Below are 13,855 nucleotides of genomic sequence, written 5' to 3' on the forward strand. Positions count from 1 at the left end.
TCGACCTCAACACCCATCGCTACTCGTCATCCCAAAGGGCCATCATTAAGACTACGGGCAGAACCCACCACCTTAGGGGTCCGCACAGACGAAGACAAGACCAACGCAGGTACATCAGCGACAAGGCGACATGAACGGCGCAATATGCTAGTTGGCAAAGAATCGCCTGGTGAGCCTTCTTTTCTTTCAGGGATAAAACAAGAAAACAACTGTGTCTGGGGGGCCCAGACAGCAACAAAGACACGCATATGACCGCCCCATGGCTCCTCTCATTCCGTCGCCAGCCTCCTCAGAGACGACGCGCCATATTCATACACTCTCCAAAATACTTCAGCATTGAATGGATGCAACAGATGCAACCTGCCTTACCCAGGGAGTCGAAGCCAAATAGAAAACGCCCAAACGGATGCCATATTGCCCCGATTTGTAGCAGAAAAAAGGCAGTATGTGCAAGGGGGCAAAGAGCAAGAAAAAAAGGTGTTTATACAAGTGGTATCTCGTGACGGCTCATGGCCGCCGGAAAAACAACAGAGCGATGGACCCGAAAGCGAATATGGGAACGGAGGGAACTCGATACAAGTACAAGAGGCGGACGACTTGAAGGCTCGTCCGTCTCACATGGTCAAAAATGTCAATGGACCAGGAATTTGGGCTTGAATGCCGCCTCTCTCGGCGTTGCGAAAGAGGTTTACACCAAGGCGGATGAAGCGAAGTATTATCGACCACGACCGCTAGGGCGGAGGGAAGTCATTCCTCATTGCGGACGTCTTTGCTGCGGGTCTGGCTTCTCGAGCAGGCCACCGATATCAACCCGTCCGGATCGATCATCCCGTTGCCAGGAAGAGGACTCGGGTTGGGGAGGTTGATGTGGGCTGGCTCGGATCGGGGGCAATTGGAAAGATGGCTGTGGCGGCCGAGTGGTCGGCGGTAGTTCACTACGGGGGATCTGGTACGATGAGGGCCCGCTGGGATACTCAGGTCGGCTGGGCGAGGCTGCATACGAGGGCATGCCGGGACTGGTACCGGGGCTTAAGCCAGAAGCCGCATGCAGATGTTGGCCTGGGGACGGACGCGGCGCGAGTGCGCCGTCTCCGAACCGAGGTCTCGCCTGGTCAAACGTCGCGGAAACGGGGGTATGTTGCGCATACACTTGCTGTTGTTGGGGCGGATAGGAATACGGCATCTCGCGAGCACGCGGCGATGGCGAGGGATATGGATACCGCGGCACAGCGTTAATGAGGATGACGATGAAGTAAATCGATTCACGCTTGGCCAGTCCCAGGCGCACGGAATACGACCGCGGCTGCCCATCGCTCCCCGCGAAGACAAAGAAGTCTTGCCGGTCTAGCTGGAACCGCGAAATCTCGTCGGGCTCGAATCGCAGAGAGTCAAAAACACGCTCTTGCTCCTGCCTGCCGAAAATAGGAGGTAGGTAGACGGGGTCTTTTCTCGTTCGTTCTTCCTGGATTTGCCGTTGGTGGTTCTGGAGCTTTTCGCGCTCAGTAGGCACCACGATGTCGAAGAGGGAGCGGCCTCTGAGGTTGGGAATTCCGACAGCATCAGCAAAGGCCGGTGAAGCACGCGCAATCTCTAGCTCCGTTGTGAGGAAAATCACGGGCTCGGGCGCTCCGGAGGTGAGAGACGGGGGTTGGCTGTACAAATTTGCTTCGCCCAGGGGAGCTCTGTCCAGATATCGAGGCGCAATGGGTTCGCTTGGTTGAGACTTTAGAACGCGATAGGAGTGACTGCCTCGGACGGGGTCATCGTACCCTGAGATGGGAGTGCCAGCCGAGTAGTGGCTCAGTGGCGGTCTCCTTGCTGCCGCCGCCGCAGCATCCTGGGGATGCTGATATGTCGAGGGGCCATAGCGGGCTTCTCGGTCGTCTCTCAGCCGCGGGCGGCCACGTTTCTTGTGTTGCACGTCGACGCAAGCGTCTTCCTTGCCGTTGCTTGTGCATCTCGAACAGGGACGTTGAGCTATTTGTCGCAAGAGCAAGTCAGCGAAACTGTCATCCGCGAAGAGAAAGCAAGCGCGTGATCCAGAACTGTTGCAAGTGCAAAGGCGGCACTACAGGTCAAACAAGAGCTGATGACGTCTTCCAACGGACACTTGCTCATCAGTCGCGTGGCTTAGACACTGGTTGCTTTTCCTACCCCAGCTGCCATGCGTCGCATCCGACACGTCAATGACACGCTAGTTCTGTCCACTTGGATCATCCTGCGACCAGACCAGACGAAGCAGCGATCGACCATCCCAGTCCACCCAGAAAGCTCTTGTGAAAGGGAAAATCGTCTCCGCTTCTGTTTCAGACGTGGCATAATCAACAGCAACCACACCCGCTTCAACGACACGCGATTGGCGAATTCACCGCATTCCCAACCATAATCAAAGATTCGAGGGTCGCTCCCGGGGAGGCCGGCTGTTACCCGCCAATCTTCCCAAAATACCGGGCCGGCATTCCGGAGCGAACGGGTCCAGAAACCAGACGGTGCAAGACGGTAGTGGTTGGATAGATTGGGAGGGTTGGCCGATCTCTTGGTTGCGAGAAGTTGAGGAGCCGAGAAGCCCGGCGCGGAAGTCCGGCCAAGGAGCACTCTGCTGACAGGACTGCCAACCAGTCCTTGGGCTCACGGACACCACACAGCCCAAGACTTGACAGCCTTTGACGGCATGCGCCATCCCATTCAACGCAACCATCTCAACTCTCCGTCCGAGTTTCTGCGAATGATCCTCCCATACGGGATCCTCTTCCCCTCAGCATCGGTCTCAGGTCAAGGGGTTGATCCCTGCGCTGCTTCGAGTGTCGCACACACATATGTCTTGCTAGGTTAATGCCGCGTCCAGATTCACCCTCGGAGCCTCTGGACTGGTAATGATGTCAAGCATCTCAGAGAATCGCAGCCGCATTCGCCCAAGGCCTGCAGCGCTGGCTCCTTGCAGCCCGCAGGGTTTTCCTCTTTTGATTGACTCCCAACCCGAAGAGCATTGCAAAAATGATAACATAAAGAAAAACGCAAAATCAAAATTGGCTGGATCGCCTGTCGTACGTACCGTCGCATCTAAACAAAAAGAAAATGTCAGCGTCACCGTATCAAAGTATCACCGCGCATTTCACTTGGGACATCTGCAGGGAGTGTGGTTGAATTACCGAAGATGGGCTCTCTTGCATGGCACACAGGCTGATGCCACATGGCCCTTTGTCTTTCTTTGCGTCTTGGGAGACGTGTAGGGACCGCTGTCCTGGGATGTCTGCGACATGGCTGTCGCATAGCCATGCTGATGGGGTCCTGTTGGCTGTGGTGGCGGTGGCCCAGACAGTTGCATGTAGGGCGGAGGAAGCCGCTGCTGCAAGGCCTGGCTTGCCAGGTGTGCATATCCGGATGGAGCAGTGCGCAGGTGGTCGTCGGGTCGAGGATATGAATGAGGCATTCTATCCTGCTGTTCGGCGTGATATGATCGGGGCTGGGGCGGCGGCAGGGAATGTGGTAGAGGCGCAGGTCCTCTGAAGTCGCCTTGCGGTATCGTTGTTGGCGGCAACCTCCCCCGGTAGGCATCTTGCGGGCTGGTAGATGGATAGTTGCTATGCAGTTGCCCTCTGTCACCAGCCTCTGGATTTGGCTTGGGCGGAAGGGGAGGAGACCCTGACATGGGCGGGGAAGGATATGCTCTGGGTCGAGCAGGAGTCTCTGACTCTGCTCTTGTTGGCGTTGCCCAGGTCAGGTCGAGGGCGAATCGCGCCAGATCGGAGATGCCTCGGCGCTGGCCGAGCGAGGTAGACGACGTATCGCAATCGCTGTTTATGGCTTGCATGGATGTTGATGCAGCTTCACTGGGCGTCCGGGTCGAGAGCTCCCCACGTCTTCGTTCAGACGACGCCTCGTTTCCCAGACTGTTGCGAAAGACCGGAGCTACCGCGAGACGTTGTCAGTCTGCCGTACGCTTTTACCGAACCTGTTGGGTTTGTGGTTGCGCCTTTTGGCTTGCGCCAGGTCTAAATGAAAGGAATATTCCTTCCGTTGTCAGGTTGGAGATTTTGCTGGTTCCGCTTTCCAAACACCCTTCCTTCCGGTCGGACCAGTTGAAAACTCCTACGCTTATCCACACACACACACAAGACACACCGATCTCGGTGGTAGGAAGAGAGCTATTGCGTGGTTTCCGAAGAATAATCGATTTGGCGAAAAGCGAAAGTCTGTACCAGCCAATATTCCAAAGACAAGGCAAGTTCGCCCGATGTCTTTAAACAACTCGACCGGACGTTTGTGCTAGGTGTGAGACGCGCAGATGAAGCCGATCCAGTGGTTCTAGGAAAGCAGGCAGAAGATGGAGCGTCCGCTGCTGTGAGATTATGCGGTTTCTGTGGCGGGACACTCGCACAACGATCCTCCAAGGTCCAATGAAGCTCCTTGCGGCGATGCTGGCGGTTCGTCGAGCGCGATGCTGATGCGGGCGGGCAGTTGCAGGAAGTACCACGACGGAACCTCAGGCACGGGATGCGGAGATGGATGGCTGGACACCTGCGTACCGACGACCTGTCTTTGGATACGGATGTATAAGCGATGGATAAAAGAAAGAGAAGGGCGGGAGTAGAGAAAAGGGAGGAAGACGATGTAGATCTAGTCTATCCCTAGCCTCTTTTTGTCTCTCCGATTCTCTGTCCTCTCGGCGGCCGGAATAAAGAAGCGTTATTTCTCGAGGGCTGGATACGTTGGAAAGTAGGACCCATAAGCTCTTTTTTTTTTGGGAGCAGTCGATCGGTGGCTCCCGGTCGGTTTTTGTGTGACTGGAGGCAGGCTTGCTGAACCTACAAGGGGAGGGGGGCAATTGAGATGAAGCTAGGGTGTGGTTCAGGGTTGATCTGGACGAGGGAAAGGTAGGCCAGGGGAGGCCCTAGTCGACGTCTTTAGAGTGGCTGCTAATCAAGGGTAGAAGGCTATGCCATCACGATCCCCTGTTCAACGACAATTCTCCGCGCGTCTGTGTGTGAGAGAGGTGTGTGAGAGGTGTGTGCGAGTGTGTGCAGCAGATTGGGATGAGGTAAGGTACAATGCTCTCTGCTATGTATACCGGTATGTCTTGAGGGTGAGGGAATGGGAGGGGGCGTGTGAAAGAAAAAGGACAGAGTAAGAGAGAATGTGCAAGTGTGCGTGCGAGAGAGAGAGAGAGAGAGAGAGAGAGAGAGAGAGAGCGCGAGAGAGTGTGAGAGCGTGAGAGTGTTGTAGTAAAAAAATAAAATAAAAAATAAAACATCAACGGGTAGTATTGCCAGCCGTGGGCAGCAAGAACAAATGAGCAGTGACTTGATGCAGTACACAAGCCAGGGAGGAGATGATAATATTGGTTGGCGGCAGCGATGGCGATGGTAGCGCTGGGTCTGAGGGTTCCTGGATGAGATTAAAACAGGCAGGTATGAAGCCACAACGTAATAAGACAGTGGGGGAGACAAGAGTCAGTCCAGCGAAAGCCGAGGGACACAAGATCCGGACACGGGACGGGACCGCGGGTTTGGCCAAGGCCAAGGCCCAAGGAGAAAAAAAAAACAGGCCGAGTGAGAGCTAGCAGGACTAGAGAGGGGACAGAGAAAGAGGATGCAATAATAATTTACGGTGAAAACCAAAAGGGCTTCATTGTGCTGCCGGCTATCCCTCTCTGTGTCTTCTCTCTAACTGCTAACCAGTGACGATCAGTACATAGTATGCAGCGTGCAGAGTGCCAAATTTGATTGGGGATGCGAAGGAGGGATGGTTCAGGTGGAAGTGGACAGGGAGGGGTGGACGTTGTCTCGAATATCGGAGCCGGTAGCAGATGGCAGATGGCAGGTTGGGTACTAAGGTATAGTATGTACATTGTAGCCGGGAGCCAGGAAGGAGGAAAAGCAGACTGACTGGTGGATAGGGATGGGGATGGATGGATGGGATAGGTATGCCAGGATGGGATGGGACGGATGGGTGGATGGTACCGTGGGTACCTAAGGTAGGCGAGCAGGTAAGGTAGATGGAGGGGGGAGGCAAGAGGTGAGGGGCGGGGGCAGGCAGACCCCGGGGGTACTCTTCAAAGGAAGGTGTACAGACACGGATGCACTACCTTAGAAAGGGTATGTAGTAGAGATCAAGCCGGGATCAAGACAGGCAGCGGGAGAGAGTGGAGGAACTGTAAGATTGACTTGATATTGATTGTATTGAAGCAAGTACCAGGGAGGAGAGCACCTAAGGAAGGCATCGGAGCGGACGACCCATCTTCTGTGCTACACTTTTCATTTCTCGCGTGCCTTGTAGATAGAGAAAGAGGCATAACTAACTTGGGATAAAGAACATGGAAAGCAGTTTGACAGCCCAGGTGCCCATATTCAGTGCTCATTCGTAGAGGTGAGGCAGGACGAGACGAGACCGTTCAAGCCAGGTAAAGTGAGGTACGTATTGATGGAACGCATGGCAAAGCTCGAGCCACCGCGCACAGGTTTGAGGCGGTGGCTGCTGATGCTCATGGTGAACAGTATGATGCTGGTGGTGGTGGTGTCGGTAACCTAGGGTCCAGGGGTTTAGGTATGTACTGGTATCCGTAGGGGAAGAGACAGATGAGCGGACGTGGGTGCATGGAACGGGGCCACGGAGGAGGGACATGGGGGAGAAGAGGGAAAAGCACGACGAGAACCGGGGGGGAAGGGGGGGAGGGGGGTGGATGCAGCAGCGCCGACGGGGTCGAAAGAAGGTTGTGGGATATGTGGAGAGGCGAGCGGAGGGATCGACCTGCGAGCGCAACAGAGAGATGAGATGACGGGCCGGAGATGGTGGTATTGGATGAAAAGGAGGTACACGTACGAAGTTGCAGGGCACAACGGGCCGGCCGTCAAAGAACAAGCTATAATAGCAATGTGGAAGATTTGCTGCTGAGATATTGCAACTTGTGAAGCCGATGAGGATGGAGAGGGCCGCTTCCTGAGGAGGTGAGGGAGTCGGCCATCCTCGTCAGCTACGGTACTACCAACTCGCAGATACCTTACATACCATGAAGTGCCGTCTCCGGAGACGTTGTAAGGCAAGGTACGCCCGACAACGGGTAGGAAGGCAACGCCGCAACGCAACTGATTATGCCAAGGTAGGCAAGTGAGGCAAGGACATCGAACATGCTCCTGCTTGCGGATGGAATGCGGCTGTGGCAGGCAGCGTGCGTGGCAGCGGAAGGAGAAAAGGTGACAGGGCGTCTTCTGGTCCTATCCACGTTCGTTCTCTCCGAGCTTGGCTTGTCCTTGAGCTTGTCCTGCCTGCCCCCGTCTCTTTTGTGAGTCGTCCTGTGCCGTCCGATGTATTATCCGTCCGCGTCCGCGTCCGCGTCCGAGCCCTGGCCTGTCATCATCCTTGAGCGGCTCGAGGCACGTCCGTCCTCCTGCCTGTCTGTCTCGGATGGGCCCTCTGAGTTGTCGATACGATGAGAGACATGATTAAGGTATCCGTGGACTGGGCAGGGAGGGTGTCTTAGAGTCTTAGCGGCCACTAGGTGGCACCTCAGCAAAGACACACGGCACGTTGCACTCTAGCGCTGCGCCAGAAAAACGGAAGCGGATGTAGACTGTGGGCTAGGTACGGATAGCTCAGCAAGCACATCAGCTGGGCCGAGGCCTGTCCTCGGTGTAGGCGGATGCTGATGTCCTGGCAATGCTGCATACAAGCTCAGCTAGGTCACTATCAGCGTAGGATCCGTGCCTCGCCTCATTTCAAGCTCTCCCCACAACAAAGCCCTTCAATACCATGGTACACTGTGGCGTAAACGCAAAATTCTCAATTGACGGCGGTTACGGAGTACTTGACGAATGTTCAATCGATTGCTGTAGACCCCCAGCTTCCAAGCTTCTCCCAAGTCTCATGCTCGTTATGAAGGTGCCCCGAAAGGGAGACGTCCCATCTATTTTCAGTCACCAGGCGTCAGATTCTTGTCTCAACTGCAGATTCCGTCTCAGTCATGTTGCTCGGCCCAGCAGGAAGAGGGGAAAGTGAGAACAAAAAATGACCGATGCAATGAAGATGTTGTCCTGGGAATCTCGAGAAGGCAGTCAGTGCGGTCGATTGTCTCTTTCAACCACCTTCCATGGATAGTCCTTCTTCAGCGCGGCCGTTCTACAAATGAAATTTTACCTACCTCAGGGTATCCGTACCCGTCCTGTAGCTGGCGGCCAGGCCGGCCGGGCAAGGCGAGCAGACTTAACGGGGGCAGGAGGCTGAGATGGGGATGCAACTGGAGAGGGAGAGGGAGAGGGAGCTAGAAGCCACATCGCGATAGCTAGCTTACAGGCAAGCCGGGTTGAAGGGTCTTGAGGGTCGAAGTGCTACTAGAGGGGGGCAAGACGTTGTTGGCAAGGTCCAGGTACAGTAGGCCGTTGGCGAGGAACCTTGAAGAGCCAGCTGTCGCCGTTACTCCCCACCGACCATCCGGCCTAGGCTTGGGCTCCTAGCTCTTAGTTCGCCGTTGACGTGCGGCCGTGAGCTGTGCGCGCGCGCGAGAGAGAACTTGTGTGGCTGTGGTTGCGATCCTGACCATGGCCGTGGCCGTGGCTGTGGCCAACAACAGGGTCGTGCGCATGCGAGAAGGAAATGACTTGTGGACAGCAGAGTCCAGACAACCTGGATCGGGTGGCATGGCATGGTTGGATAGATCCGGCTGCGATCCACCCAAAAGAAAGTTGGGCCATCTGGTGAGGTTTTGGGTTGACCGCGGAATCCACGCCTGGACAGAATTTGCCTATTGTGTATCCATAATTGGTGTGTAAACATGCCGCATGGCAGCAGCAGAGCAATGCAGCCGACTCTTCTTGTACCTACCTGCAGCGTCAACCTCATTCGAATCTGTTTATCAAAGGGAGATACCAGGTGAGATCAAGGGCAGAAAGCCGGCGGGTACTTGCAATGGTAAATGCCGTACTCTGTACGGATGCGGAGTTTCGTCATTCGCATCGGCAAATCTACGCTTATTCGGATGTATCAAGATGCTTCGTGTCTACTGTGCCAGTCGCTGCGAAGAGGACGAGTGGTTGGGGATGACGAAGCCCAAGCCGAAGTAAAATTGCTGTGCAGCGGAGAAGACTAGACGTCACCTGCTGCCCTGCAGGGACTGGCGCAATGTAGCCATGACTTGTTCGACCTGCATACCAAGCCTCTCTAGACAAGTTCCCCCTACCTCGTCGAGATGATGCTCTTGTCTGGGTGCGGGCCACATCAGGTCATCTCCAGTTTCCGTCCGAACTTGTTGCAGGGATATCGGCAACAAGGAGCAGGTACGGATACATCAGGTCCATGAACAGGAAGCAGGAGCAGGAACAGGAACAGACCCGGACTGCTGCATGGCCCCATCTCGTACAGACAGGTACCTTGGTCAATCTGTCCATGGGGAAGTTGGAACGAATGCGTATCCGTACCTGCTGCTATTCTCCCTTGCTTACATACTTACTCTGTATCCGCATCGCGCATCGCAGAAACCCGCCAGCAGCAAGCAGCAACGACTGCGTCTCCTTGCACGGCCTGCAAGGTATTACATAGTAGGCGATAAGTCGATGGAAAGCCCATCCTCTTTCCCCCACCTCTCCATTTGTTGGTCTTTCTCGTTCTCGACTCTGTTGGCGCGAAAGGCGGTGGCTGCCACCTTTGCCGGGTTGCATATATGCGCCGCGGTCCCTGTCTCTACTACTCGTCAAGTTTGGAGTCATTATATGGCACCATGGCACCCACGGCAGCGTACCTAGTTCGCCTGTCGCCTGCCCCCTTGGCTTGGGGAAGTTGAGGTGCTCTGCCAACCAAGGCACTACCCATTTGCATGCATGCGGTACCGATCCAAACAGGGTCACACCTTTCAGATCTGGTGCAGGCCCCCTCCCACCCCTCTTCCTCAACATCCTTCCACCCACATATTCGTACGGAGCACATCGCTCCTCGCTTCGGCAAGGGGATCAATGCCATGGGTGCCAGGTGCGAAATATCAGCTGCACCAAGGTCGCAACGGTCAAATGCTAGGCCTGTCCTGGCATGTGCGCTACCCGCCCGGTCCTCGTCAACACCACCCTCGCCGCCACCGCCTCTCCGAGTCCCCTCTCCAGCACTCAGGCAACTTTACCCTGCCTTAGTACGGTACCGGGGCTGGGGGCTTGGAGTTCACTAAGGAAGCCTCCGAGAGAACAAGTCGCAGCGATGCATTCCGCACTGCTCAACGGCATCAGGTGGCTGAGATAGCGCAAGAAGCCGGTGCGGCTGGGTTCTGGGCCAGGTCCCCTAGATGAAGAAATGAATATGACGGTGAAACCACATTCTGTATCCGTATGTACCTGCCATACCCCGTTCCGTGATATCTCACAGAACCTATCCGTAGTCGTGGCTACTACGGATATTCGTATTGTAGTCGTCCTCGTCGCTCTCTGATCGCCACGTGAGAAAGATTTGTTTGAGTCACTATCCGTACCTTATGTTCTGTGGTAGGTACTGTAAGCATGGGAGCACGGTGGCACGTCACCAGTTTTGCACATGGGCATCTGGCCTATCAAGTTGCGAATCTTGTCGGCGTCACTTGTTGTCACCTACCTCTTGCATCGCATCAGCAGAGCAGACCTGCCTAATATATCCATCGTCTGCCCCTCGGTCGACATGCATCGTGGTCACAGAGGTACGCAGTAAGCATCAACAATTTGGTTTGGAGTGCCACTGTCAAGATCCCGCAAAGAAGGTTAACCGGCCCATCACCCTTAATATTATGTCTTCGGATGAGTCGCCCTTACCGAAAGGGGCCCTCTTGAACAACTAGCGAGGCATGTCGGCCAGAACCAAGAGACACGACGGAATAGCCATAGAACAAGCAGAGAGAGGGAGGGGGAATCCTCAGCATCCCTGTACGGCTCTACCACCACTCAGTACTAGGTAGCAACCTGATGCCAGATGTCGCCTACGCCATGCCAATCTCCAGTCCACAGTAGCGTGGCCATGTCGATACCGCGGTCCTGGCCATTAGCCATTGGACTTGATTGTGTTCACCCAGGTTCCGACCCAGGTTCCGCGCCACGGCCCACGTTATGCGGGAGCAGCTCAACTCGGGCTGGCTTTTTTTTTTTTTTTTTTTTTTTTTTTGCTGGCATTCTATTGCCTGCAAAAGGCAAGCCCAAGAGGTGGTGCTAGAGCCGTAGGCCGTGGCAAAAGGGCCGGTCAACATCGAGACCACACCATTAGAACGCAGTTCATCGTCAGAACGCCGCCGTTGCGCACACGCTGTGCTCCTGTTCAACGACAGCGGTTGATTTGGGACGAACCGCCCATAGCGTCGGTTCGTTCGCAGCGTGAGCGGCCACACCGGCGGCGTCTGAGTGAGTACCCGCATGTCAATCAATTATTGTCAACCGAGTGCCGCTAGTCGGAGAAGCCACATGGTTCTTCGATTTCTTCTGGGCCCGGCAGGCCGCAGAACCTCTCCAAAAAGGAATGGTAAATTGCCCGCAGCTGTTCATGATGGCCTACTACAATGTATGTAGGTGGGAGTAGGCGCGTTGTCCCTCATCCATGATCCACCTCGTCCCCATCCCATCTCCCTTCGCTCGCAGGGCCAGGGCTACCTGCGAAGTTCAGGTGGTGCTTTGCGGCTTTGCCACGAATCTTGTTGTGCCTTTTTCTTGCCTGTCGCCCTGGGTCATTGCCTTTCCTTGCAGCACGTCATGTTCTAGAACTTGCCCACCTCTCCGATGCGGCTCGTCGTTCATCTCAAAAGCTACCCCGTTGTTTGACCGCCGCCGACAGACAGCAAGGCAGATCGATATCAGCAGATTGGTCCCGCCTTGTTTGCTAGGTAGTCCACCGGCGACGTGAAAACCCCGCTTGCCTCGGTGTAGCTTTCAGATTGCGGCTATGCACAGATACAGAGCGACGTCAAAGTTCACCAATCCACATGGCATTCCGACTCTTGAACTGGCTACTCGATCTCTGGAAGAACTGATAGCGGATAGTCGAGGTTGTTGGATCCGTGCTCAATGGCCAAACCCCAAGGAGCAGTGACCAACTAGGCAGTTAAAAGTGCCGACATCGCGGAAGCATTGCAATGGGGACAGCCCGTCTCAGGTTTCTTGTCCGCATAGCACCCGAGCTGCAAAACTCCAGTACAATACATACATAGTAGTATCCGTAGGTCTGAAGCGAATTGGGGATTTGCCTGCAGGGGTGTGGAAGGTGAGTACCGATTCCCACTACTCATGCAGGAAAACCTCGACACCACTTGGGGCCCTTGGGGGCGAGACGAAGCGTCCATGCATCGGTCGTATGCATGTTGTTCGCGTCATGCTTGCTGTTGACCTCCCGTTCGTTCAATCCTCTTGGCAACCATGGGATCTTCATGCCCCATCCGACATTTTCTGAGCCGCCGCCGTTAGTGCCCCTCCTTGACTTCTTGCCTGCCACCCTGCCTGGGTTTTGCCAAAAAGTCCACCAACGAGATGTCAGGATGCTTCTCGCACAAGACCCACCCCTCGACCTAATTCGGACGCGCTGATGTTACAGTGTCATCCCGGATAGGGACTCTGACACATGGGCGCTGAGATGAATGACCGATGATTTTCGTACTATGTATCCGCAGACAGCACATGATAGAAGCTCGTCGGCCTCATCTTCTCATGCATGGTACTCTGCGGCTCAGCCAGCATTTGTTCCTGGCAGGTATACGTAGTAATCGTTCGTTCAGAATCGAATTCGTTTCGACTCGATAGTGCTCATTTGCCTCTGGGGTCTGTGTCAGCCTGCATCGATTACAGCATATCGATAGGGCCGTCCCCTGAAGACTACCTTGGTCCGTAGTCCTTGATTCTTTACATGTGTTCCCGTTATTAGCTCTGTGCGGGATAAACTGATGCACTGGAAATTATAGGGCTTGGTCAGTGACGGTATGGTCGACTCAAATTGCCTCCAGATTGCCCTGTTAGTCTCCGGGAAAGCTTGCAGACATTGTCCCAGCTACGTGAGAGATCCGTCCGTGTCTTTCATGCGACGCATGGCGGCTTGTTCAAGTTCGCACCGCGCGCAAGCGCATCTCCCTTTTCGTTCGTCTGAAGAGTACATCCAGTTGGTCGGGCTCTTCTCTTCTCATTGGCTTTGTGGCTGGTGCCATTATCTCAACCTTGTCTAGGTATTTCATGACCCTACAGTATCAGCAAGGCGTGCCTGTTCCTACGGGGTTTGAATTTGGTCTCCCGGTCAGATGAGAACATGAGGTCCAGACAATACGATAAAATTGGCTTCATGTGGAGAACAGATGTCGTCGGCCAGGAACCCATGCCGTCGACCAGGCTAACGCGGAGTCGATGAGACCACTTATTGTCGGGTCAAATCTTGGAATTTCCAATCCAACGGTGAACTGGCTCGCCGTTAGAGGGCAAATTTGTGTGTCCGCTCCGCGGACTGGCATTTTACGTCCATACGGTGAGTATCTGCCCGCTCGGAAGGGAATGGTAGCCCGTTCAGGATAGCTTTTGTGCCGCAGTGGGTTTCATGTGTGCGCCCAATTGGAAGAACTTTTCTGATCCGATCCTAGCGCAAGGAATCCTAATGTCTGGATTCGACGCTGGCGCTCACCGAGCTTCACTTGGGTCTGGCAAAAATGCCGATCCGTAGGGCGCTCGGCTGGCATCTGCGTCCCGTCGTCAACGCAGGCGCTAGGTTGGCCCTGGTCTGTCGGCTGCCACACGCGCCGCATGTGGTCTTTTCCCATCCTGACCCCGGCAGTTATGCCTCCATGCTTGCCAGGTACCCTTCTTGATCTGATGGTCCAGTCGGAAGCTCTGCTCATGCCAAGCCGCGCCTGGGTAGTTAAGGCTGGCCGGCGAGAGCTCAAAGCCGAGGGCCGGGA

At 55.0% G+C, this 13,855-nt stretch overlaps 3 protein-coding genes across 3 annotated transcripts; all 3 read right to left on the bottom strand.

Annotated features, from left to right (window-relative positions):
- Positions 1–754: 754 nt before the first annotated feature.
- Positions 755–3,811, bottom strand: CORC01_11366 (uncharacterized protein; the record flags this gene model as incomplete). Its single annotated transcript, XM_022622991.1, has 3 exons — positions 755–1,977; positions 3,053–3,060; positions 3,150–3,811. The coding sequence occupies 3 exons, from the start codon at positions 3,809–3,811 to the stop codon at positions 755–757; spliced, it is 1,893 nt and encodes a 630-aa protein (XP_022470464.1).
- A 1,791-nt stretch (positions 3,812–5,602) lies between these two features.
- On the bottom strand, positions 5,603–5,848 carry CORC01_11367 (uncharacterized protein; the record flags this gene model as incomplete). The annotated part of the gene is made up of 1 exon (XM_022622992.1): positions 5,603–5,848. The coding sequence occupies one exon, from the start codon at positions 5,846–5,848 to the stop codon at positions 5,603–5,605; it is 246 nt and encodes an 81-aa protein (XP_022470465.1).
- A 2,558-nt stretch (positions 5,849–8,406) lies between these two features.
- On the bottom strand, positions 8,407–8,766 carry CORC01_11368 (uncharacterized protein; the record flags this gene model as incomplete). Its single annotated transcript, XM_022622993.1, has 1 exon — positions 8,407–8,766. One exon carries the CDS (start codon positions 8,764–8,766, stop codon positions 8,407–8,409), a length of 360 nt encoding a protein of 119 aa, XP_022470466.1.
- Positions 8,767–13,855: the final 5,089 nt, after the last annotated feature.

This window comes from Colletotrichum orchidophilum (genome assembly GCF_001831195.1).
Source record: "Colletotrichum orchidophilum strain IMI 309357 chromosome Unknown Scaffold_123.1, whole genome shotgun sequence".
Classification (NCBI taxonomy): Eukaryota; Fungi; Ascomycota; class Sordariomycetes; order Glomerellales; family Glomerellaceae; genus Colletotrichum; species Colletotrichum orchidophilum.